General features: G+C 36.6%; 2 protein-coding genes across 4 annotated transcripts; both read left to right on the top strand.

The window, feature by feature from the left end:
* The first annotated feature begins 481 nt into the window (after nucleotides 1-481).
* LOC116208076 (trihelix transcription factor GTL2) lies at nucleotides 482-3,366 on the top strand. Its single transcript, XM_031541294.1, has 2 exons — nucleotides 482-1,058; nucleotides 1,700-3,366. Exons 1-2 carry the CDS (start codon nucleotides 613-615, stop codon nucleotides 3,048-3,050), a joined length of 1,797 nt encoding a protein of 598 aa, XP_031397154.1. The 5' UTR covers nucleotides 482-612; the 3' UTR covers nucleotides 3,051-3,366.
* Nucleotides 3,367-19,103: 15,737 nt separating this feature from the next.
* Nucleotides 19,104-24,779, top strand: LOC116208221 (serine/threonine-protein kinase Nek2-like). Of its 3 annotated transcripts, XM_031541553.1 has the most exons (16): nucleotides 19,104-19,497; nucleotides 19,915-20,016; nucleotides 20,365-20,464; nucleotides 20,603-20,669; nucleotides 21,071-21,136; nucleotides 21,332-21,378; nucleotides 21,467-21,512; nucleotides 21,607-21,687; nucleotides 21,768-21,810; nucleotides 21,890-21,939; nucleotides 22,035-22,116; nucleotides 22,199-22,248; nucleotides 22,384-22,457; nucleotides 22,705-22,756; nucleotides 22,917-23,321; nucleotides 23,838-24,779. In XM_031541553.1, exons 3-16 carry the CDS (start codon nucleotides 20,379-20,381, stop codon nucleotides 24,498-24,500), a joined length of 1,812 nt encoding a protein of 603 aa, XP_031397413.1. In that variant the 5' UTR covers nucleotides 19,104-19,497; nucleotides 19,915-20,016; nucleotides 20,365-20,378; the 3' UTR covers nucleotides 24,501-24,779. The 3 variants fall into 3 exon arrangements, with proteins under 3 accessions (XP_031397413.1, XP_031397414.1, XP_031397415.1); XM_031541554.1 differs by lacking the exon at nucleotides 19,915-20,016; XM_031541555.1 differs by lacking the exons at nucleotides 19,104-19,497; nucleotides 19,915-20,016; nucleotides 21,332-21,378 and having other exon boundaries at nucleotides 20,447-20,464.
* The last annotated feature ends 59 nt before the right edge of the window (nucleotides 24,780-24,838 follow it).

Below are 24,838 nucleotides of genomic sequence, written 5' to 3'. Positions count from 1 at the left end.
ATATTATCTCTATGTTTGTATATATAGATGTGAAAATATATGGTGAATTTATTATTAAAAAATTAATTATAAAAATAGTTAGAAAAAAGTATAAGTGAGAAATTATTATTAAATGAAGAAAAAGATAAAACAGTAATAATTGCGGTATTGAATTTAGGAAAGAATAGAATTTTTGAGTTGGATAGAATAAAATTTTTTATTTGAAAACTAAACAAAGCTTTAGCAGTGAAAGGTCCGATCAGTGCATTGTCAAGTCGATAATTTGTGATTTGGATTATCGACCGTCATCACGATGATCAATACGAAACGCGTGACGTATGCGGCGGAAGATTCGGATGCCTATGAAGGTGAGTTTCACATTCGTGAATGGAGAGTGCGGGCGTGGGTGTGCTGTATGCATCTCTCTGCCCTTTCCATGATAGGACAAAATACTTGATAAATGATCAGAGACAGAGAGAAAGATAGAGAGAGAAGATAGGAGAGAGAGAGCCTTTTTGTATTCTTGCATATATCATTTTGCCAATTTACAGTAACAAGAAATAATAGATAGAGAGAAGACAGACACAGAGGTAAAGAGGTTTGCAAAATACACACACTCACACGCGCAAAGCCATGTTTGATGGAGTACCAGAGCAATTCCACCAGTTCATAGCTTCTTCAAGAGCTTCATCGTCACCCCTCCCTCTCCCCCCTCAGCTCTCTGCCTTCCCTTTCCATGGCTTTGATCCGTTCCCAAACCCTAACCCTACCCCCATCCCTCATCCTCCTCCTTCTCCTCCTCCTTTATCTGCCTCCCATCACCAACACCATCTCTTGCACCTCCACCATCCCTCCCTACTGTTGCACCATAAAGATGTCGCAGCCGAAGAAGAAGAGGGGAAGGAAAGGTCGCTGCTCGCCATGTCCGCGAACTTCGATATCGAGGCCCGAGTCGACCGGTCGATGCCCGAACCCGTGGATCATGGCCCGTGGAGCAACGAAGAAGTGGTTGCACTGCTGAGGATCGGATCCAACATGGAGAACTGGTTCCCCCAGGTCACTTGGGAACATGTATCCAGGTAGTTACTGTATGCATCTATCTGAATGCACATATGCGAGATTTTTGTCCAGAACTAGCTAGCTCATGTCGGGAAATTCCGTAGTGAAATCATTATATGGTACAATCACCTACTGTGCCACAATATGGGATACCCTTTTTGAATACTACTTGATTTTCTTTTGGAACGAGGATCGGAGGGAAATGGGTATTATTTTATTTGCACACATGTTGTTAATTTCCCCATATATGTGTCATGTGATGGTGTGACATGCATGCATTTGACTAGCTAAATTTTTAATCTCCACTACATGACTTGTTCTTTGGTTTGATGAGTTGTGACTAGTGAATGTCTGTCCCCGCCAAGACGATGAGAACTTGTTCACTTAGACTGTGCAGAAATGGAGGCAACTCATAAATATATATTGTGCCTTGGGATCTTCAAATTGAGAAGGAAGGGAAAGGGAGTAAATTAAGTAGCACACACATGGGAATATTATTACGCATGTACACCTATATAATTTATATATGTCACATACATATGCACACAGTGAAATGGAATACATACTTATGACATGGGCTTCAATTGTTGAAGAACCTGCACATTATTTAATGGCGGGGGTGATTTTTGGAATTATATATGGACGTAAATGGTGCGTGCAGGAAGCTAGCAGAGCTTGGGTTCAAGAGGAGTGCAGAGAAGTGCAAGGAGAAATTTGAAGAGCAGACAAGAACATCATTCAACGACGACAACCACAACAACATTAATATCAACATTAACTACTCCAAGAACAACAACAATTATAGGCTGCTTGTCAACGAGCTTGAGGAGCTCTATGATCATCATCATCATGAGAACCCTCCGACTCCTCCGGAACAACATCAACAGCTCCATGAAGTGCCGCAGAGCAACGACAATGATGATGGCAACGTTGAGAAGCCAATGGAGGAAGAAGACAAGGAGGAGGAGGAGGAGGAAGTGGGAAGAGGAGGAGTAGAGGGGGAGAAAATGGGGCAGAACAACATGGAAGAGGTCGACTCGCAAGCCGTGGAAACGACATCGTTAGCAGAGGATGAGAAGAGACTGAAGGAGGAGAGGGAGGAGGATAAGGTTGCTAAGAAGAGGAAGACGTGGGAGAAGTTCGAGATGTTCAAGCGCTTCTGCGAGAGTGTCGTCGAGAGGCTGATGGCACAGCAGGAAGAGATGCACAACAAGCTCCTCGAGGACATGATGAGGAGGGACCGGGAGATGGTCGAGAAGGAAGAGGCTTGGAAAAAGATGGAGATGGAGAGGCTCAACAAAGAGCTCGACATGAGGGCACAGGAGCAAGCCGTTGCCGGCAACCGGCAGGCCACCATTATCGAGTTCTTGAAGGGATTCACCTCTCCTTCCTGCGAGGCCGACAAAGATGGCAAGGATCCAATTCCAAACCCTAGGAACCCCACTGCCCGGGTCGATACGGAGAAGGAGCCCAAGACTCCATCCTCAACGGCAGGTCCAGCAGAAGACGATAGGCCGAATCTGACTCCTCCTCCTCCGGCCCTTGTCTCTCCTAACCCTAACTCCTCAAGTACGCCCCGGAATCTAAGAACTAGCAACACCACCGGCGAGTGCTCCGACACCGGGAAGAGATGGCCAAGGGAGGAAGTGCTGGCACTCATAAACCTGAGGTGCACCATCCAAGGGAACAATGAGGACAGTGATCATCATCAACAGGGAGCCGTAAAGGCTCCGTTGTGGGAGAGGATCTCGCAAAGGATGTCAGAGCTTGGCTACACGCGAAGCGCGAAGCGGTGCAAGGAGAAGTGGGAGAACATAAACAAGTATTTCAGGAAGACCAAAGACAGCAATGTCAGCAGGAAGCGGTCAGCTGATTCCAGGACATGCCCTTACTTCCACCAGCTGAACGCTTTGTACAACCAAAGGAACAAGCCCGTGCCCATGCCGGAGCCCTTGGAGAACCACCCAAGCTCGCCGGAAAACCGCCCGAGCTTGCAAGATACCACCCAATAATTACTTTATTAAATTCCTCTTCTTTTTTTTTTTAATGGGTTCTTCCATGCTTAGTGTTGGTGTAGTGAAATTCAAATTAGGGCTAGCTATGTGCCAAAAGGGATGCTGAGAAGTGATAAAATATATGGCTCAGGGGTACGTATTGCCAGCTTTTCAGAGTCGGCATAATTCTGGAATTGCATGTGTGCATGTTTTTGCCTTTCCATGGTACTAATTAAGAGGAAGTGGTGCCATGATATTGTCATGTTGGCTAGCTATATTTTTTTTCGGTAAGTTTGGCTAGCTATATTATATATCAAAATTTTATTTTCTCTCATTTTATCATCCGACACACAAATATCTAGATACGTAAAACACGCACCGACAGTCGGAAGAGATTATTCACATGTAGATCGGGTTAACGACCTAGTGGGCTCCATGGAGATGGGATGTACTGGGACTTGTTGGACCCGATATTATTTGCAATCTGGAGGAGGAGACGACCAATGCGGAAAACTTTGAGCTGACATATCTTTCGGTTTCTACATTATTGCGGGTTCTGAAGTTGGGCCCTTAGGCTGCTTCAGTACTGGATGTTGCCAACCAATAGAGTAGACAAAATGAAAAAGACATTGCAGAGAATCTTTCTTGGCATATTAATTAAATATTTAGATCTTAGACTCTTTGTACTAATGACGTGAATGTTAGTGACTGATGAATTGTGAAATCTTATTGTGTCATTCTCTTTGGAAATTGGTTTTGCTCTTTTCGATTACATTTTTTCCCCCCTACGAATGCTAAATGTTAGCATGCATATATTATCAAGCGTTCCAGTGATAAAGGTTGATAGTGTAGCCTCACCATACAAATCAAGCAAACCGGTCGTGATCCCAGATTTTGCTGTGGCATCACTCGAAGACTAAAGTTTCAATTTGAAATATGCTCAATCCTTACAAATAAGGCTGGGAACTTCTTATACCATAAGATAGCACGACATGGATGTTACATAAAGTCAAGCGTTCGAGATGGGGCTAAATGTTTTTCATTTCTAAACAAGTCGGACCCGATTAGACATGATAAATATTCGTGTTGGAACGGATTTAACTAGTGTAACCCATATAAATACTGTTAGAATGTAAAAAAAAAAATCCAAGTTATGTATGACGTGGTTTATTTATTTATTCACTAATACTTCCCCTCGCTTGTGGGTTGGAAATAGATTTGAAAGATACATAGAGTGAAAATTTCATTAAATGGGGGGAAAATTCGTGCGTAATGTATAGAACCTGCGCCCTGATATCTATGTGAAATATTAAAATTTCATAACCGTCTAATTTAAAAGATTATCCTTATATAGATATGGCGTAATTTATTTATTCATTCATTAATAAGACCCATTTATGTAAACATGTCATATATACTGTGTTATTGAACCTATATCCTAACACTTCAGTTCACTTTGTGTTCACTCTTTAGTTGGTTTCAATTTACAATAATTATATTTAATGGGGTCAATATTGTATGAATGTGTTTATTTCAACATGACAAACATTGCCACCCCTACTTATAAAAGAAGTTGATCATATCAGCTTTATACAGCACCACTGCCTCTCATCTTCATTACCTTTCTTCTTTTTCTCTCTTTCTTTTTTTTTGTTTTATTAACGAGAAGTATATCTAAATTTCGCCTAACTGATTCGCATTGTCACAATTGAGCATCTTGTACGTCTACGGAACAAATCAATGCATTTACACAGATTGTGCAGATGGTCTATATAGGTTATCTTATTTCTTTGTATAGCATTAAGAATGACTTTATGCAGAATGCACGTGAAAAAATGAGATTGAACAATCATGATTTAAGACTAAATATGATTAGTATTGATGATGAATTTTTAGAAAGTGGAGAAATTTCGTAAAATTTGAAAAAATGAAATTTCAAATATTTTTTTCGGCCACAAAACAAAATGTCAAATGTTGCGACTGTGAATGCACATGAAACAAAAAATGAGTCGAAATTTTCAAATCTCCCGCATGGTTTAACTTTACAAGTTAAGGTTCCACGAAAAAGAATGGTGACAGTCACATGTGATATAATACGATTGTTATTCGAAAGGACATTTTGTAAGAAGCCATTGCTCACCGAGGTTGATGATGTAGCATTATGTCCTAACTTTTATATGCATATACACATGTATGTTATATTATATTAGTATTGTGCCCGTGCATTGCATGGGTGGTGTTACCATCTATAGACATTGTATTTATGGTACTCCTATATTCATGTGTTAGTACATTAATTTACTCATATCATTTGATACAATTAATTGTGCAATATTTAATGTGAAGAGTTTACTCGTAAAAGGTGGAGATGGCCATTGAGTTGCTTTAATTGATTACAAAAGTTAATTATAAGGGACAATCCAAAGTTTAAAATATTAATGAAATACTAACAACAACCTAAGTAATGATAAAAATAATATCAAAAGTAAATAAAAAAATATTTCAAGATCGGAAATAATACACATAAAAAGTAGTGATTATGATCTCAATGAATTAATCAAAACGGAATGAAAGAATTTTTACGAAAATAAAAAGGCCCATTCATTTTCTTTGTTTATGAATGACATACTCCTTTTATTTTTTAGTTTTAAATTTATGCCCAATAAAACAACATGAGTATATGATAATTTTTTTTCTTTTTTATTCATTAAAAAAATATATATATAATATATAATATACTAAATTAAAATATTAAATATAAAGCAAAAAGATCTGTACAACACTATTTTTCACTTCAGATATGAACTTTATATTCTCTATTTTTTATCTCACTTATTTACTAATGAAGTTTTTGTTGGAAAATTCAACATTAAAAAGAAATATTTGTCAATTTTTATAGGATATGGCGGATAAAAATAAATATTATGGTAAATTATATTAAAAATCATTAACTTTCAATTTCGTCTCAATTTTTTTTCATTTTTTATGAGAAAGATAATTAAGGAGATAGAGCATAAAGAGAGAAAGTAATAAAACTAATTATTTCTTTTTTTAGAATTAAATAATATATTTATTTTAAATTTTAAATTACCTATAAGACAAAATAGGATTTCGGATGAAATTGTTTTCTTTTTCGTATTTAATTCATTAAAGATATAATATAATATATAATATAATAAAATAAATTATTAATATAATAAAAAATTAAAAGAATTCAAGTTGCTCGAAATCGGATAATTTTATGGCATTTAGGATTTACGATTAAGATGAGGGAGGAGGCCATACTCTGTTTGGTTTCACAATCGGATTTTAAAATTTTAACTTTAACTTTAACTCTACTCACTATACAACAAAAATTAACTCTTCAAAGTCTAAAAGGTGGGGCCCATACATAAATCTACATATACCTCATTTATACTCAATTTAATTTTTAATACTAAATTTTCTAAACTATTCATTATTTTTTCACATTTTATCATAATTCAATAAAACAATCATTACAACTCAATTAAAATCAAAACTCAACTCAACTCAACTTTAAAATCAAACGCACAAGTAGCCAGCAAAAGAAGTGATTCAAAAAATAAATAAATAAATTTGGACAAGACAGGAGGAACGACATTTCGCTGGGCCCCAGCACACATGCCCCAGTGTTTTTAACCATAATAAGAAGGAATCGGACGGACGCGGTCAAAATTACAGGAAAAGCCCCATGGGGCTGGGGCTGGGGCTGGGGCAGGGGCCCTTTCCCATTAAAACGAGAGGTCCGGTGGGCCCACCGCTGCCATTGAATCTCTGCACGTCGAGGGTGGTCAGCACGTTACTTGAACAGTACCTCGTCGGCAAGCGCACGTGCGACGTGGTGGGCCCCGCATCATCTGACGGTTCGCATGAGCCTGCCTCGCGATCTCTCAAGGTCAACGTGATCGACCGCTCTCCTCGGTCTGACCTTTCCCCCGTCAGTTAAAAAGCGATGTAAAATAAAATGGGCAGTTCTACCGTCCGATCTCTCCATTCTCTCCTCTCTTTTCTCTCGTCTCTATTCTTTCAATCTTCTTTTTCTCTCGTTTTTCATTCTCGTTTCAGTCTCTACAAGATGTTTCGTTCGTTGTGTGCCGATAAGATCCGCGTGTGATCGAGGCGGAGGCTTCCCATTCATTTCAGTTTCGATCTACGGTCCTTCAAAGTTACAAGATTCCGTGAATCTTTAAGAACACTTAACATTATGTACCATTGGCCATGAAAGTTTTGATTTTCGTTTGAATTTTCAATTTTGCAATTTGATTGTCGTATTTGGGGTTTGCGATGAGTATGGATTTGATTATGGAGTAGTTAGGGTTTAGAGGAATTCGATTTTAGGAGTATGGATCTAGGATTTAGCAACTTGTTTGACTATGTACAACATTGATTTAGGATATATGAGTTGGTAATTGTTCTATATGTGTGAAATCATTTATCTAAGTTGATTAACTTAATTGGTTTAAACACTTAATTAAGGTATTCAGAAGTCAATTTTGTGTATATATTTTTGAAATTAAGTTTGATTATTTGCATAGTGAATTTAAATTGAAAAGTATAATAACGGGGTATAACTTGAATTTGCTTGATGAATTACAAATTTAATTTAGGGAATCTTTCAAAGCTTCACATATATATGATGTCGCAGAAAATAAGTGTACAATGATGCCAAAAGCTTAATTAATATGTGCTTTGTATGTGCCAAATTATCCGATTAAAATTGTCTATGTAATTGATGTAATGGAAACTTAATTAGGTTGGCTTAGTGGTTAGTTTTGTTTACAGATTGAATTCAATTACCCTCATATTTAAATAAAATTGTAAAAGAATATTATTGGACTATTCGAGACTGTAAATTGAAATTGATTGATTAAATATTATTATTGTGTGAATTTTGTCATTGCTATAAATTAGTCATAGTTATATGCATAGTGAAATGAAGTTGAAACGAGTACAATTTGATTATGTACCTTCAATTCGATTGATAGAACGCATAATTATTTTATGGCAATGTAATTGTGGGTATGTAAATATGGAAATTTTTTATGGCACGAATTTTTGGAAAAAATATTAATAATTGCATTATTGACTTAAGTTGAAAAAGAACATCATTGTTGGATCTATCCTTAATTTATTATGATTGATCTGTCACATTCTTGATTTTGGGTAGTTAAGACTTTATTGTTATGTATATTTGGTTATTTAGCAATTAAACTTAGCAGTTGGAGGATCTTTTTTAAAAGTTGACAGAATATTTGGTACATTAAATGAGTTGTTACCTTTTATTTTTTATTTTTTATTTTTAACTATTATCGAGTTGGATTCTGATTAGGGCATGTATAATTAAAGAATGGCCTGAAATTGCTATCGTAAATGACTAGATAAAGAGTTGATCTTTTTCTTTGACAACTGGTTGGAGGTAGAACTTCACATCAGATTTGGGAATGATTCGTTCACTTCTAAATTGTCCATCCAATTAAAAATATAGTTTTAATGAAGATTTATAGTACAATAAATTTTACCTTGTACTTGTCAAGAGGAAAAAAATAAATGAAAGGCTTGTAGGTTGGTTCTACTCAATAATGCCTTGTGAGATATTCTTGCACTCGAGATGACCCAAAACTTATTTATCAAATTCTTTATTTAAGTTGGATATTGAATAGTTCATTATTGATATTTCTTAATATCGTGAATATAAATTATTGGATGACCTAAGTTGGACTGATGTTTTTCTATAGATTAGAAAGTTATTGTTTGCTTTGAGTAATTCAATAATTTTATAGTAATGAATCTAAATTATTAGTTTTGGTGGGATTGAGAGATTGATATGTGCTTGATGATTAAGCACTATTTTTACATAACGACGCTAAATTATTATCGCAGATGATGATTAGATAAAGATTTTTCTTTTGGTTAGAACATTAAATTTAGTGTGATTGATTTTTCTTTAGTTTGTTAATTTCCAATGTCAATTTCAATAACAATATATGTTTAATAGAGGCTATAGCCATAATAAAGTAAGCATGGTAAGTTGGTTGTGGTCAATAATGTCTTAAGGGACATTCTTGCGGACGAGATTGATTTGCGAGGTGATCTTTAGTGTTAATTGTGATGGGATTTGAATTCAATTTTGGACATGCTTGGAATAAAAGTATTGAATTAAGTTTAGAAGGTATATAATTTCCATTTTTAGCGATTTTATTATTTTATTGTATGTATTGATGACTTGCTTATGTGCTGCGGTTTCTTATTTCGTGTAAATAATAATGTATATCTTTATTATGGGAAGATTGATGGGGAAGAAGAGGGAATGCAATGTAAGTGAAGTTCTTGCGAAGGTTGAAAAATCTTTAAAAGATTCTGATAAATCTGATGCTCCAGAAAATGTATGTGTAATCGTGCAATTTCTTAATTCAAAATAAATTTAATATTAATGCTCCTAGATTAAATCACAAGGTCGCATTTATTGACTGAGGCGTTTTGCTCTTGTCCGGAGGTTGAACTGAAAACGCATTGCTCACTCGAAAGAGCCGTGATTCTTTTTTGAAGAGAAGAAGAAAAAGTCATTCTTATGTCACTGTCATATTATTGTTTAAAAGCAAAAAAAAAAAAAAAAAAAAACTGGTGTACCCGGTCAATGGGTTACCCCACCTGGCGAAAATGGTAGAAGCTCCCAAAATAAAGAAAGCAAGGGGCATAAGTTTGAGTGGGATTCGACTTCCCTTTCCTTTAACTTTCTAATAAGTATATTCTTGGAGGAAATCCTCCATTTTTCCATGATCAATTCCTTGGTCTTTCTGAACCGTCATATTAACATTGCGGCGTTTTTCACTTTGGGAATCATGTTATGAGCCACGTGTCCATTGCCATAGCCTTGTCTGTGCTCCTTATTCATAGAATTGAAGTTCCAATCAACAATCGTGCATGAAGATATTGACGTCGCATCCGACACAGTAGCACATTTTTGTCTCCAGTAGAATTAGTAATTCCCCGAACTCTTTTTTTCTTTTTCTAGCAAATTTAGGTTATTTGTGTTTGTGTACGTATATGTATGCGTGCGGATGTTGGTACTTTGCCCATCAAAGGGTGGGTTTTGGGGAAAAAAACAAAATGAAAATGTGTGTGAACGCCTGAGTACCTAACGTTTAATTCATGTACTCGGGATATGTTTGATACCGGGGCCCAATAATGTAATAATAAGCCCAGGCCCATAGTTTCAGGAGGTTTGGGCCCGAATTCTATGACACGGCCCATCATTAGATCGCTCTGTGTGTTAGACTACGTATGGGACGAAGCCGTTCGTCCCATACGCAATGGCGGCACTGAGATTTATTGTTAGACTACCGGCTTTTGGCTCCGGGGAAGGTCCAATTCTCAACCGCACGTTTTACATCCAGCTCAAGAAGCTTTTTCGGACTCAAATTCTCACTGGACTAATTTCCGATCTATCAGTGTTACGTGAAATTCACTTTCCGCGACATGCTTTAAAGAAAGTAATCGTCGGTCGCAGCTTCTGCTTCTGATTCCCCTTCCTCTGACTGATCTTCACGTTTTAAAATAGTTGCTTGAAATTAATTAATTTGTTGCGAAGTCTTTGCTCTTTGAGTTTGAGCCAGCTCATAGATTTACTATTTTTGTTTAAGCATAGGGTTTAATTTATCCAGCCGACAGAGAAAAATGGAAAGAAAAAGAAAAGGACAGATTCTAATATCTAAATTTTGATTCATAAGGATCCATGGTTGAGAGTGTCTTTGATTTTCATGGGTGAAATCGTTGCATGAGGTGGGTCTCCATCAAAATAGATTTGACACGTCGTATGGAAACCGTCCCTATTCGACTTATTGACGATACATCTCCTCCTGCTATTGTTCTGTAATCCGACGTTTGGTAGCAGAAAGATAAATCTGGTGGGAGGGGCGGGTTAATCCGTATTAGGATTTAATTAATATTAGTAAAGACCGAAAAACCCCCTACTTTAATCGTCAAAATTACAAAAATTGTCTTTGATATGGAAATCTATGAAGAGGAACGGAGAGAGGCGGTGATTGCCGGACGCCTGAGATGAACTGCCCTAGTGAGGTCGCCAACAACCTTAATTGACAGTGATGACTGATGTCAGGTCACCACCACTGCGAAATCATCCCCCATATGTGTCTCTTTCGAAGAGGGAGAAAGATTAAACGAGGACAAGGTCAACTTGGAATTTTTTTCGGCGCGAATAAGAATATCCCTTGGGATTTTAACTCTCACACCACCACATCCTTCCCATAAATCTTATTCAATCTGCACAACCAAATTTAGTAAAACTTCACGCGCATATGATACTATTAAGAAACATCCACTTGCACAACAACTAACTGCTAGACGTGATTCGTTAAATGTCCTGTCGATTCTGGCCTATTTGTCAAATCAAATCTCTAGTTATCGGGTTTACTTTCGATCACCGGAAGGATCAATGTCGGTGATGATTCTCCATTGTCTACGGCGGCATTGGATGTAAATTGCATGGAAGTTATGTATGGGACCCGAGAGAGAGGGGGATGGGGGGAAGGTTCATGAATCTAACGTAAAATCTAATGATCCTAATCTAATGGAGGAAGATGGAAAGAAGTCACCAACCAAAAGGCAAACAACCAAATGCAATATAAAGGCAAGGCTTCTCTATTGCCCGCAGATCTCGTGACAGTGCTGAATAGCAGCTTACAGGGACACTTTCTGTTTGTCTCTCTGCCCTTCCCTCGGCCTTTGTCGTTTTCCTCACAGTCCTGCCACCGAGTCGGTTAATTTTTTTTTTAAATAAAAAAGGTCCTCTAATTTAAAAATTAAATAAATAAATAATAACTTTGACCAGAAAAATACATGAAAATAAATACGAGAGATTCTACGCTGCAATCGACTAAAATGATTGCACCATACAAATAAATAACTTATTAAATAATTTAAGTAATTAGAACCTAGAAGCATTGGAAATATGTGATTAGGCTCGGAGAATGGCAAAAGCTAGTCTTTTTTTCCAATGTAAATCCTGATATTCAGAAGTTTAAGTGAGCCTGACTAATTCAGTCGTCGGGACGGCACAGTAAGAGGTAAAACTCTCTCAGCGTAAATTTCATGTAATTACAAGGACTCGAACTGGAGACCTTGTTTAAGTGGAGCAAACGCTGAACCGCTTGAACCAACTCACATTTGTGGCGAAAGCTAGTCAACCATTTAGTTAGAGCATTGAAAAAATTATGAAATTTAATTATACAATATAATATAGGGCATGAAAATGGATAATCAATCACAAGTTGAGGGATCTTTGAAAAACTTATGTGAAAACTCCTCTTTACTAAAAATTTCAGTAATTTTTTTAATTAATTACTTAGAAATTTGTGTAACTAGGTTCGGAATTTGTATATTTTATTTTGTTTGTAATTTGCTGAAAATACTATTGGGCAAAGTAATTTTTTCAGTTACAAGGGATGCATATGCACCTAGTACATTGAATTTGGGCGAAGTAATTTACTTTGATTATATAGTGCAATCATAGAACTTTCCAATAAAAACATAATTAAGTAAAATAATTAAAAAAATAAAGGATATGTCATGGGCCACCATAACTTGGGCCATGGATATACGAGGCCGGGTTTGCCTGGTCAAAGTTCAACATCCGAGGGCAATGGCATGCTTTGCGCCCTGGTCTCGATTTGATCAATCTTAATTCTCCTTCCCGTCAACATCTAGCAGTGTTAAGACAAATCCAATACGGGGCCCTTAGATAGCACCGTCGCTGTATATAATGCGCGGTCGCGTCAATTATATATATTAAAACTTTTTACAGTTCGGTTCAGTTCGTCAGTTGATAATAGTCGATTACAACCATGAATAAGACAAGAAATCTCGAATTCCAAGTAATTTGAAAAATCATAAATATGATAATGGTTTGTCTTTTCAAGTTGTTTGATATATGTTGGGTCAAATTTTAGATTCCACTCTAAAATAATATTTATAGTCTTGCTAGCCACCATTTTGATCATGATTATGTTTCTTTAGAAGTATATGTCTCTATATATATGGATTATGACTTTTAAGTAACTTTAACTCATGCTCTAAGGTGATGATTACTCATAAAGTAACCTGTTTATATAATTTATTAGTCTCTCCTTCCGTTATCCGTTGCCTTCGCCTGAGAAGTGAGAAAGGCAATCGTCCGGGGAATTGAATAACACATAAATAAACCCCCTAAAGTAAAGTCTTACAGAGAAAGAAGTGTCTTACAAAGAAGTGGTTCACGCTATTACTTGGCAATCTAAAAGTTTAAATTTAATTCTTATTATGGGACTATTCATACTCTCTATTAGGTTTTTAATTTCCTTGTAATTAGTTAGGCTCATGAGTCGACTCTCTTGTAATCGAAATATAAAGTCAAAACATTTTAGAAATGAGACTTGATGGAATTGTATTGCTCTCGATTTCATATGCTAAGAGGTTTTGAATTCTATTTTCACCAATGGAACTTTTTATACTCTTTTAATTTCTCTTATTCTATCCTCGTTGTAGTTTTTGATCCTCGATTATAACCAGAAAATAAAGTCGAACAGTGAAGTAAACTTCCCGTGGACCTGTCGTTGGCTGTTGTAGCATTATGTGAAGATATTAAATGCAGAGCTAGAGAACTTAGTAAGTGATAAAATATATATATATATATATACATATATATATATATGAAATATGTGAAAGGGGAAGGACCATCTGCGTGATTCACATTAACATCCTCCCCAGAATTTGGTAAGCTCCTTTGCCCTTTTCAATTATTTCGAGTTATAGAAGACACCGTAGCTAGAGTTCATTAAGGCGAAAACTGTGCAGTTTAACGACTTGATGTCATAGGTGGGAATCGTTCATGATGTCGTGGCAAGGCTGTCGACACCAACGGCCCAAAGAAGCAGAGTCTCGCTCGGAGCTCGCGAAAGATTCGAACTGATAAACCTACTCAGGTAAGGATGTTCATGAACCGTAAATGCAACAATGATTCCCTCAAAATGAAGGGCAATTAATTGAACTAAGAATCACGTACAGATTTATTAGTTCCTCATTTGTATTGTGACTTATATTCTTTTTTCGGTATAGACTAGTTGAAGCTATAAATATATAACGTGAATATAGCAAGAAATTAGCAAGCCATATATATATATCACTCAAAAAAGGGACTTTGAGATATATAGCATAGATAGGGGTCACCTTATTAATGGCCGGGCATAAAAGAAACAACCGATCGATGCTTTCCGAACATCAACTGTCCGAAAAGGGGAACCATGAAAGGTCTGCTAGCCATGGATGTTCTCTTTTCGCCATGGTGGTCCAAGAAAGCTATAACTCATCACCACACTAACCTTTCATTTATATATATATATATATATATATATGTATATATACGTATGCAATGAAATTGCCATAACTTTTCAGGTATAAGACCATACTAAGAAGATCACACCTAACTTAGCAATAATACTAGCTAGCTCTAAGTTGTTAATGAACACAGGATGAAGTTTCTCTACTTCTTCTCCGCAGCCAAGTTGGTTTCATATGAAGATTCATTATGATATCGTGAGGCAGCGGATCGTGAATTTGGACCAAAGTGATACGTCTGAATATTTGGCAGTAAGAAAAGTTATCGTGTACTTTTGGTTGTTTGTGTTAGCTATGACTATGTTTGCACTACTAGGATGGTGCAGAGTGCTATATTGCACATCTTTCTCTATAATTGGGAATCGTGTTTATTGGGATTTACTATGTGCTAGCTATACTTCCAACCCATAAGTACAGAAACAATGCATATGCATATATATATATATATGCTCTTGCTTGTTCCAAACTTAGAATTTTAGGTGCTGACAGTGAGTTGTAGAATCGAAAATGTTAAATGTATCGACTAACGTGAGTCGGTTTAAACGGTTCGGTACTTGTTCTATTTAAGCAAAGTTACAGATTCGAGTCTTGTGAATGAGAAAAATTTATGCTGAGAGAGCTTTACTCCTTAACGAATCGACCCGGCTCGATTGGATTAGTGAGAGCTTATTAAATTTCTGGATACCGATGTGCATACTGAAAAAATAATATGTTAAATGTATCAATTAAAGTGGTATAAATAACTTCCAAAGACTCAACAAAACGGTGATATTGATATATATATATATATATATATAACATCCTTTATCCTATATAAAGAAATGTCAAATCTTGAAATCTTGATTGGTATGATTATATATTCATAACCATATCAAATTCATAATTTATCTAATTTCATTAAGGAACCGCGGCAATTCTATGCAATTCATTTGATTAAATTTTTGTAGTGGATTCTACCGAAAAAAAAAAATTGTAGTGGGACTTACAATGCCAACCAAAGTTGATATAAAGGTACAAGGATCATTTTTTGACTTTTTCTTTGTCAATGGGAGAAAATATATAAGATATTCATTTTCTTTTTTTATCTATCGAAAAAAAAAGTTAAGGGAAAAAAAAATACAGAACAGAGAGGTGTAAGGGAGCATTGTGGTCCGCGGAACATCTGATAGCTGCTCGAAGGAGCACGGCGCCGAAAACGGTGGTGGCATGGCTGAAATTCCAGGGGCAATGGAGGGGCCTTCCGGTAATTGCAAGAAATATATAAAAAAAAAAGGAAGAGGAGCCGGATAATAAGCCTCGTGATTGGAGGGTGGGTCGGGTCGCAGATCAAATCGCGGGAGGAAGGAAAGGTTGTGGGCCCCACGATGCTTCCTTTGGTCGATCCTGCTCCCCCTCTTCTCTTGTGATTATTTTAAAAAATTGCTACAGAACTTAAGTCGCCATTCGATACGTAAATTCTTAAGTAAATTATTATATTTTAGCATTGAAAAAAATTTACGATTAGAAGAGTTGTATTTTTTAACAAATTTGTTCGATTCGAACTAAACTAATCTGAACTCTCAGATGTGGATGGACATTCAAAAGAATTGTTACCTAGAAAATATATTTAGAAAAAATGTAAATTACACTGGTGGTTTAAAAAGTTTTACAAATATTTTAATATGATACAAAAAGTTTTTTTACTACTTGATGTTATAAAATGTTTTAAAATTGTTTCAGTATAGTACAAACCGTCATCTCGCCATTGACAACGTCAAGCCGACGCTGATGGTGCAAAATCGATTTTTGTGGAACCTTACATGATGATGCAAAATGTTTTGAAATTGTAACTTAATAATACAAAATGTTTTACAAAAGTTACATGATAGTATAAAATTTATAGTCTTATAAAGAACGACTTGACGGCGTTAATGGCGAGATGACGGTTTGTACTCTATTGAAACAACTTTGAAATATTTTGTACCATCAAGTAGCAAAATATTTTTTTTGTACCATATTGAAATATTTATAAAATTTTTGGACGATCAATGCAATTCACCCTTAGAAAAAGGAAATTAGATTAAGAAACCAAATTAATTAAAGGGAAGCAAAAAGAAAAGAAAATAAGCCAATGAAAGCTGACAAAAATTACTGATAAAGGCCACCCTTTCTCAGTCTCACGTAGACCATACAGTACCACCACTAGTAGAGTCTAAAATTAATCTTGTTATCTAATTTCTCTTCTTTTCTATAATTTTTACCGTTAACGATAGTAAAGTTGAAAATGTAACTACGGTCCTTCTTCGCTACCTCAACTACTTACGATATACCGCAACGTAAGTACATCAGAGTGCAGCGTCATTCGTAAATTGCGAGAAAAGAAAGGATCCTTATATTTATGATAGGAATGAGCTTTATCCATTGTTTCTTATTCAATGATGATTTTCTTGGATTATAATTCTTAATAATCAATTATGTCCTCCTTTTCATAACAAGAACAGAACAAAAAGAGCAGAAATTAAATTTTAGCTCATCATTATTATGCTTGGCTTCCCTACCTGACATTATCCCTAGTTTTGACCCATAACCATTCACACCTCCCCCCTCCCCCTCTCCCTCTCTCCCACCCTCTCTCTCCCTCTCTCTATCTCCCCAATGCTACTAAAATAGACTTTTTAGTAGTGACCCATGCTTTGATCCCTCCTTATGTACGTAAGTTCAAGAGAAAATAACCTGAAAAATTCATTACTTTCATGAATTTTTTTTTAATTTTGATCTGAAAAATTACAACGTTTATCTTCATTTTTTTTATCTACCAATCTGTTAATTGGATAGTCAAAATTACTGACGTGGTCATTAATGGCTCTGACGTGATAGATGGTTGCTTAAGTGGATGACATGTTACAAACCTTTTAATCGAAAAAATCATATAGTTTGCTTTTTTTTCCTCTTTTATCAAAATATCAATAACATTTCCTTCATTTACCAAGATATCGATAACTTTGAAAAATCACATAGTTTGCTTATGTTTCCTCATCTTATGGCTTTTTTAAAAAATCACATATACCAAAATATGACTTATTTGAATGATTATAAGTTTGAATTATGGACCTATATATATATATGTTAATTTAAATGTTAAAAAAAATTTAATAGAAAAGAAGTGTTAGAACAGTTACAAGTTTGTTATTTACAACATATCTGTTATCACATTAAGTAATATAAAAACTTAGATATATTATACTACAAAGACAATAACCATGTCAAAATACCATTCCAACAGAACATGTGCACACCATCTATAATTGTTTTTGAATGGTATGCATAAGTATAGTTGGAATGGTTATTTTGGCATAGTTATTGTCTATGTAGTATAATATGTCTAAGTTCCTATAATATGATAACAAATATGGGCATTTTTTGATTTGTAAATGATAAATTTGTAACCGTTGTAACACTTATTTTTTATTAAAATTTTTTTAACATTCAAAACAACATACATATGTATAAGTCTCTAATTCAAACTTATAATCACTCAAAAAAGTCATATCTTGGAGGATGTGATTTTTGAAAGAAGCCATATTTCGGTAAACGAGGGAATATAAGTAAATTATGTAATTTTTCAAAGTTATTGATATTTTGATAAATGAGGAAAAATTTATTAATATTTTTGCAGGTGAGGAAAAAAAGCAAACTATGTGGTTTCTTGGGTTAAAAATTTGTGGCATGGCATCCGCGTGGGAGCCGTCTATCACATCAGTGTCGTTAACGGTCACGTCAGCAGTTTTGACGGCTCAATTAACAGATTGGTATATTAGGAAAACGAAGGCAAATATTATGATTTTTCAAATCAAAATTTAAAAATTTTGTAAATCGAGAAATTTCGTGAAAGTAATTGATTTTCCGTATCATTACCCCTAAATTCAACTCCTTTTCTCTCTCTCTCTCAAAAGTATGCACAATTTTCTAGTATTTTGATATAATTAAATACTTCACTAAATTTTCATAATTTATATTTGTTGAAATATGATCGTAAGTTAATTATGTTATCATCACGTAGCTTTGAGCGACTTAAGTTCACTCATCTGCTTAGTCAAGCCTCTATCTTGGTCTTTCTATCTCCAGTATGCTTCTGCTATTATGTCGTACGCACTTTGCATTATTGCCAAAAATTAAGAGTGCGTTTGGATTTAGAGTTAAATTGAGTTGAATTTTGGTTTTAATTGGTTTGTAATGATTATATTATTGAATTATAAGAAAAAGTAATGAATAGTTGAGAGAAAGTAATGATTAAGTAATGATTGTGTTATTGAATTGTAAAAAAATAATGAATAGTTAAGAGAATTTAATATTAAAAATTAAATTGAATGATTAAAAAAATTTAAAAAATAAAAATAAGTAATGATTGTGTTGTTGAATTGAAGATAAGCGAAGATGAATTGAGTTGAGTTGAAAATTTTTTAAAAAACAAACATTACTTAAAAGACAAAGATTACCGATTCGTCCTCTAAACCTACTCAAAAAGATCTGTAAAATGTATCTTATTCTGTATTAATTAATTCAAATTATCAGAAGAAGGAAAAAAAAAAGAAAAAAGAAAAAATATTGCACCACTCTCTGTCTCTTCCCCTTCTTCCTCTTTTGGCTTTCTCTCTCACTCTCCCAGTCACTGTTCATATTTGTTTCCTTCTCTGCGATTACATGTGTATTTGCCTTGGACCAAACCAAACTGCCTCCTCCCTCCCTCTCCTCTCTCTACTCTCTCTCTCTCTCTCTCTCTCTCTCTAAACCCTTCACTGCTGCGGAGGACACTGTCGTCGTCTTCCTCGCTCTGCGAGCACCACCAATGCCCGAGCAGCTGCTGCTGCGCCTTCCTCTGCTGCTTCCACACCTCCCCCTCCTTCTTCCTGTCCCCCAACCACGTCGTCTTCCTGTTCCCCTGCAAATGTAGCTGTCCCTGAAGATTCTACCTCCTCCTGTGCCCGCTCTCACTCACTCACCACCAACTGCTCTGCCGCAATCTGACAACCTCTTCTCCTCCTCGTCGATCCGTGTCCCGCTCCGCCGTCATTTCAAGGTACATTTCCTTCCCTTCCCCGTTTCCTTCCGCAGAATCTCCGGATTCGATTCACTTTGCTCCGTTGCCTTAGCTGAAAAAAAGGAAATGCGGTAACCAGATCAATGAGAGCACGGTCCTCCCTCAGGACTCTGCTCGGTTTCAGCACATACTCTCTCTGAGATTCATCTCCGCTGCTCGGGGAGCATCTACAGAGATTGGAGGGCATTAGGTAGACTTGCATGTGTGCGGGGTTTTCCTAATCGTGGGGTTTAAGCTTGAGAAATTGGGGATTTTGCTGTCGGTAGCTGCTTCATGGGCACTTTTTTTTTTTTTTGGGCTTTTAAAGTTTTTTCCATCTTCGGTGTTTCTCTTTGCTTTGCTTCTCTTCATCTTGTGGAGATGTTTTGAAAAGTGTTTGGTTGGTGAGAAATGTAGGTAAGGAAAAGGAAGGGGAGTGCCGTTTTTCGACATCTGGGGATAGAGATGTGAAAGCCCTCTACTTGAGTCAGCGAGACGAGGCCACTGAACTTAGCTTCTGTGAGTTCTAAACTTACAATATTCTTCAATGCTGCATTGTCATTGCTATTTGGATGTCGATGGAAGTCTGCTGCGGGTCTAGAGTCATACCCTTGATGAGTTTTGAGACATTGTGAAATCTCGTGTCAAGTGTTGTTGATTTTAACGGCTGCTTCTTTTAGATTGATTTTATTTTTCATTGCCACGAGAGTTTTGTCTAGTGCTATGTTTCTGGCTTACAAAATGCAGATATGTTTACTGCTAATGTGAAGGAAAAATGGCTACAGTGGTCATAGATTGACAATTGCAACGGTTATCTGCTGGTTAAGTTATTTTGATTGTGAATCATTCGATGTCCGGTGAATGCAGGTTAAGCGTTTCACATGGAACAGTACGAAATACTCGAGCAAATTGGGAAGGGGGCTTTTGGCTCCGCTCTTCTCGTGAGGCATAAGCATGAAAAGAAGAAGTAAGGACTAAAAGTAGAAGCTGTCTTCCCTGTGTTTAGTCTTTCGAATGATTGGAAGAAGATAGCAGAACTCAACTTCTCTCTTTAGTGCATTTTGATATCCTCAAGTTCATACTCTGACTGATCGGGCATGCTTAGGTATGTGTTGAAAAAGATTCGTCTTGCCCGCCAAACTGATAGAACTCGAAGATCTGCTCACCAGGAGGTAAGTGTTTCTCTTTTCCAATTTTCTTCCCTACTCTCATGGATCTGTTTCTCTTGAAATTTTCCTTCCCTGTGTTGTAAATGTTGTAGCTATTAAACGGTCTCTGAAACTAAGTTATGAAAATATCTTGTTTATAAATTTTCTGTTTTACTTATCCCAAAATATGAAATTTGCTGTGTTATTCATAAGGTTTTTTTTTTTCCCCTTTGGAATAATGGGAAATGTAGTAAACAGCATCTATTTGAGGAAGATTCCATGCACTGTTGTTCCTTAAAGATCATTCTCCCTAGATTGTTTATCCAGTCTTTCAACTGTGTCTATATGCGCTATGAATGCGTTTTGAGCAAAAAACACTAATGGATCTAAGGCTTTCTTGACATTAACTTTTTTCTGCATTGCAGATGGAACTCATTTCAAGAATTCGGAACCCATTTGTTGTAGAATACAAAGATTCATGGGTCGAGAAGGTAAGGGGAAAACCAATTACATAAGTTACACACACACACACTCTCTCTCTCTATGGTAATAGTAGGTCCTTTAAAGTGATTAAAACAGAAAAGTCGTCCTCATGACAGTTTAGCTTACCAAGTAAAAGTTTTTTTAACCTACCGTTACCTTTGTTAGCAGAACCTAACTTAAGTTCACATTAATTACTATGTTAGGGTTGCTATGTATGTATCATATTAGGTTACTGCGAGGGTGGAGACATGTAAGTTCTTCTCTCTGAATTTTAAAGATAATTTGAACAGATTCAATGAAGCCTGGCATAAGCTATTCACTCTTGTTTCCATCTACAGGGCAGAAGCTATTAAAAAAGCTAATGGAGTACTTTTCTCTGAAGAGGTTTATCTTTATTTTATGTTGATTTTCCATTCATACTGCTTGTTGAAGTTTAACTTGCTGGATTTAGCATCTGGGATTTTGATCTCTTCTGCAGAAACTGTGTAAGTGGCTTGTTCAACTCCTGATGGCGCTTGACTACTTGCACACGAATCATATTCTTCACCGAGATGTCAAGGTTGGTGGCATAAATCTGTGTTTGTGGATTAGCAGCTCCTCTAAGGATATCATACTGATGGCTTCTCATGTTTCCCTCAGTGTTCGAATATATTTCTGACAAAAGAACAAGACATACGCCTTGGTAAGTGACCACTTTTCTTCTATGGCCTTCTCGAAGAAAATGAGTTATTTTGCTGAAAATTATGAAATTTTGAATGCAGGTGATTTTGGACTAGCCAAAATGTTGACTTCGGATGATCTTGCTTCCTCAGTATGTTTTTTTTCTGTTCATCAGTGAACGACCTTTCAAGATTTAACTTATTACTTTTTCATGTTCTTTGTGACAACTGCTGTCTTACTATTTAGGTTGTGGGAACTCCTAGCTACATGTGTCCTGAGCTTCTTGCTGATATTCCTTATGGCATTAAGTCGGATATATGGTCTTTGGGTATGATGATATTCCTTGTTCTTTCCATTTTCTTTCTTTTTCTAAAACTGGTTTCAAATAATTAGAGAAATTTGCCTACCAGGATGCTGCATATATGAAATGACTGCTCATAAGCCGGCTTTTAAAGCATTTGTAAGTCTGAAAAGCCTTGTGTTCTCATCTTATAAATGTTCTTGCAATTTATGCTAGTTTCTTTCACCCCTTAGTAGCTCAGTTTTATGTTTTCCGTACTTCCCTCTTGAAGAATCTTTAATTTATCTCTTGCAGGACATGCAAGCACTGATAAACAAAATAAATAAGTCTATAGTGGCTCCACTTCCCACAAAATACTCTGGAGCTTTGTAAGCCTCCCCAAACTTATTTACTGTTATTCTAGGATGACTTTTTCCTTTTGCAGTTTATATACTGTATTGGATGGACCAAAAACGTATCCTCCAAAAACTAAAGATAGATGAGAAAATACAATAATCGATAAGATCTCTCCTTCACAAATATTTTACCTGGGTGGGGTGCATTATTTATGCAGGGCTTTTTAAGTCAATAGATTCAGCTAGTAATTATTATTATGCTTCCCATGTTAAATTGCAGTCGAAGTCTTATCAAAAGCATGCTGCGGAAGAACCCAGAACTGAGGCCAAGTGTATGTATAATTTTCTCTACTGATATCAATTCTACAACAATCTCTTAAAGAAATCATTCTGCCTGCTTCCCCTTTATACTTGAGATGTTTTTCTCGTCCAATTATTTAATCCACTGGCTTCATTAGATTGCATGGTTTTAAGTGACACATCTCATTTCAGGCTGGAGAACTACTGAGGAACCCACATCTTCAGCCTTATGTCCTCAATATACACATGAAGATGACCAACCCGAGACGCAATTCATTGCCAGTCCAGTGGTCTCAATATACTCACGTGTCTCCTTACAGGAAGATTCGGTACTCATTTGCCAATGATCGGGCATTGAACCCAAGCATATCTGGGCCTGAGCAAGATTCTAGTTCAGATGGAAGATTTGATGGTCCGGGTTATATTATAAATCGAAGATTAGCGGAGCTCTCTGATGGAAGTTCCCAGGGAACTGTGATTTGTAAACCAATCTCTTCAAGAATATCAACCGTTTCAAGGACCCAGAAAGTTAGCCTTGCAAAAGTTTCATCCACACCCAAAAAACGAATGGAGCCACCACTTAAGAAGCGTGAATCGGTGAGATTTACTTCCATCAATTCATGTCATTCCTGTAACAATGAGATACTTAAAAAAGTGCTTTATAACAATCTAATGTGTTAGAACTTCCAAGTTCCAAAGGCAACTTTTTTAAATAGGTTGTTGGAGTGTGGCATGTTGGGCAGACTGGATAGTTACTAAATTGATACATAGTAATACGACATGGACCTTTTTAATTTTCCCCTTTTGGTAAGAAGTAATGCGAATAGGCCTTGCATGCACTTGTGGGAATCCTATGAAATTGGAAAACTGGGATTTTTCCTTCTCTCTTTAAGTAAGGAGGAAACAAGGTAGAAACATTTTTTATTGCATTTTTACTAGACGTGTTGGACTAATTATCATATGTTTTGTGCATTTCGATTTAATGCTGCTTTTCCTTGTTTGCTTCATATTTCAAAATTAGAAAAATGGAAACATAAAAGGCTATCCTGAGTTTTCGAGAACCCGTTGGAGTCCCCAAGTTAATATTAATTCTTTTTTTGCTCATCTTTGCAGCTTCCTTTTCAACGTGCCACGAAGAATCCCTTACCGACGGCTCGAAGAGCATCTCTTCCGTTGCCAACAAGAGATATAATGCACAAATCCCCATTTAGGCCCAGTGATGATCTCCTACACATTATTCAATCTCCCGATGTTTCTGTCAACTCCCCGAGAATCGACAAGATTGCTGAATTCCCACTCTCTTCATATGAGGAACCCTACCTTCCCATCAACAGGACCTCTTCAACCTCTGCTCAGGGTTCCACAGAGTCCCCGCCTGAACGATCGATGATGAAGGACAAATGCACTGTCCAGAAGTGTGGTAAGTCCTCCAGAAAGCCTGACTTCATTGAGGCATGGCAGGGGATCCATAGGAGTCTGCTTCGAGCAGAGAAGGAGGAAGGTAGCGAATCTTCTGATCAGAATGCTACCGCCGGTGCATCAAGTCGGGCCTCATCAGACTCAAGGAGACGGAGATTTGATACCTCATCATACCAGCAACGGGCTGAGGCCCTAGAGGGCCTGCTTGAGTTCAGCGCAAGGCTGCTTCAGCAGGAGAGGTATGAGGAGCTCGGGGTGCTTCTAAAGCCATTCGGGCCTGGGAAAGTTTCTCCTAGAGAGACTGCAATTTGGCTCAGCAAGAGCTTCAAGGAGAACACTCCAAAGCAGGAGGATTAGTTTCGAAAATTTATGGGAACATCTGCCCCGTGTATGATAAGTTGTAGTTGAGAGGAATCGGTATGAGGTTTTGGTGACAGAGGCTGTTCGATCAGGAGGCGTTAGGGGTAGGCAGAGGAAGCAGTAAGTACGACATAGGATTAGGATTCAGGCGTAAGAACTTTTGCATTCTTCCCACTTGATCTCTCATGTAACCTTCCATTGAACCATCCAAACTCCTCGTTTCAAGTTTAAGCTCAACAAAATGTGAAGGATGACATCGAAAGTACTTGTTTCGAACGGTGGATATACCTCATTCCCCTTAAAAGAATTCGACTCTCTATCTCTAGTTTGTTGCC

This window comes from Punica granatum, chromosome 5 (assembly GCF_007655135.1).
Source record: "Punica granatum isolate Tunisia-2019 chromosome 5, ASM765513v2, whole genome shotgun sequence".
In the NCBI taxonomy this organism is placed as follows: Eukaryota; Viridiplantae; Streptophyta; class Magnoliopsida; order Myrtales; family Lythraceae; genus Punica; species Punica granatum.
Note: the sequence above shows the minus strand (reverse complement) of the source record. Positions and strands in the feature narration are given on the sequence as shown.

Excerpts from the sequence above, each read along its gene's own strand:
- LOC116208076 (XM_031541294.1), top strand. The coding sequence starts at position 613 with ATGTTTGATGGAGTACCAGAGCAATTCCACCAGTTCATAGCTTCTTCA. Across the intron at positions 1,059-1,699 it reads ACTTGGGAACATGTATCCAG|GAAGCTAGCAGAGCTTGGGT; the intron begins GTAGTTACTGTA and ends TGGTGCGTGCAG.
- LOC116208221 (XM_031541554.1), top strand. The coding sequence starts at position 20,379 with ATGGAACAGTACGAAATACTCGAGCAAATTGGGAAGGGGGCTTTTGGC. Across the intron at positions 21,137-21,331 it reads AAGATTCATGGGTCGAGAAG|GGTTGCTATGTATGTATCAT; the intron begins GTAAGGGGAAAA and ends TTACTATGTTAG. Across the intron at positions 22,117-22,198 it reads GTCGGATATATGGTCTTTGG|GATGCTGCATATATGAAATG; the intron begins GTATGATGATAT and ends TTTGCCTACCAG.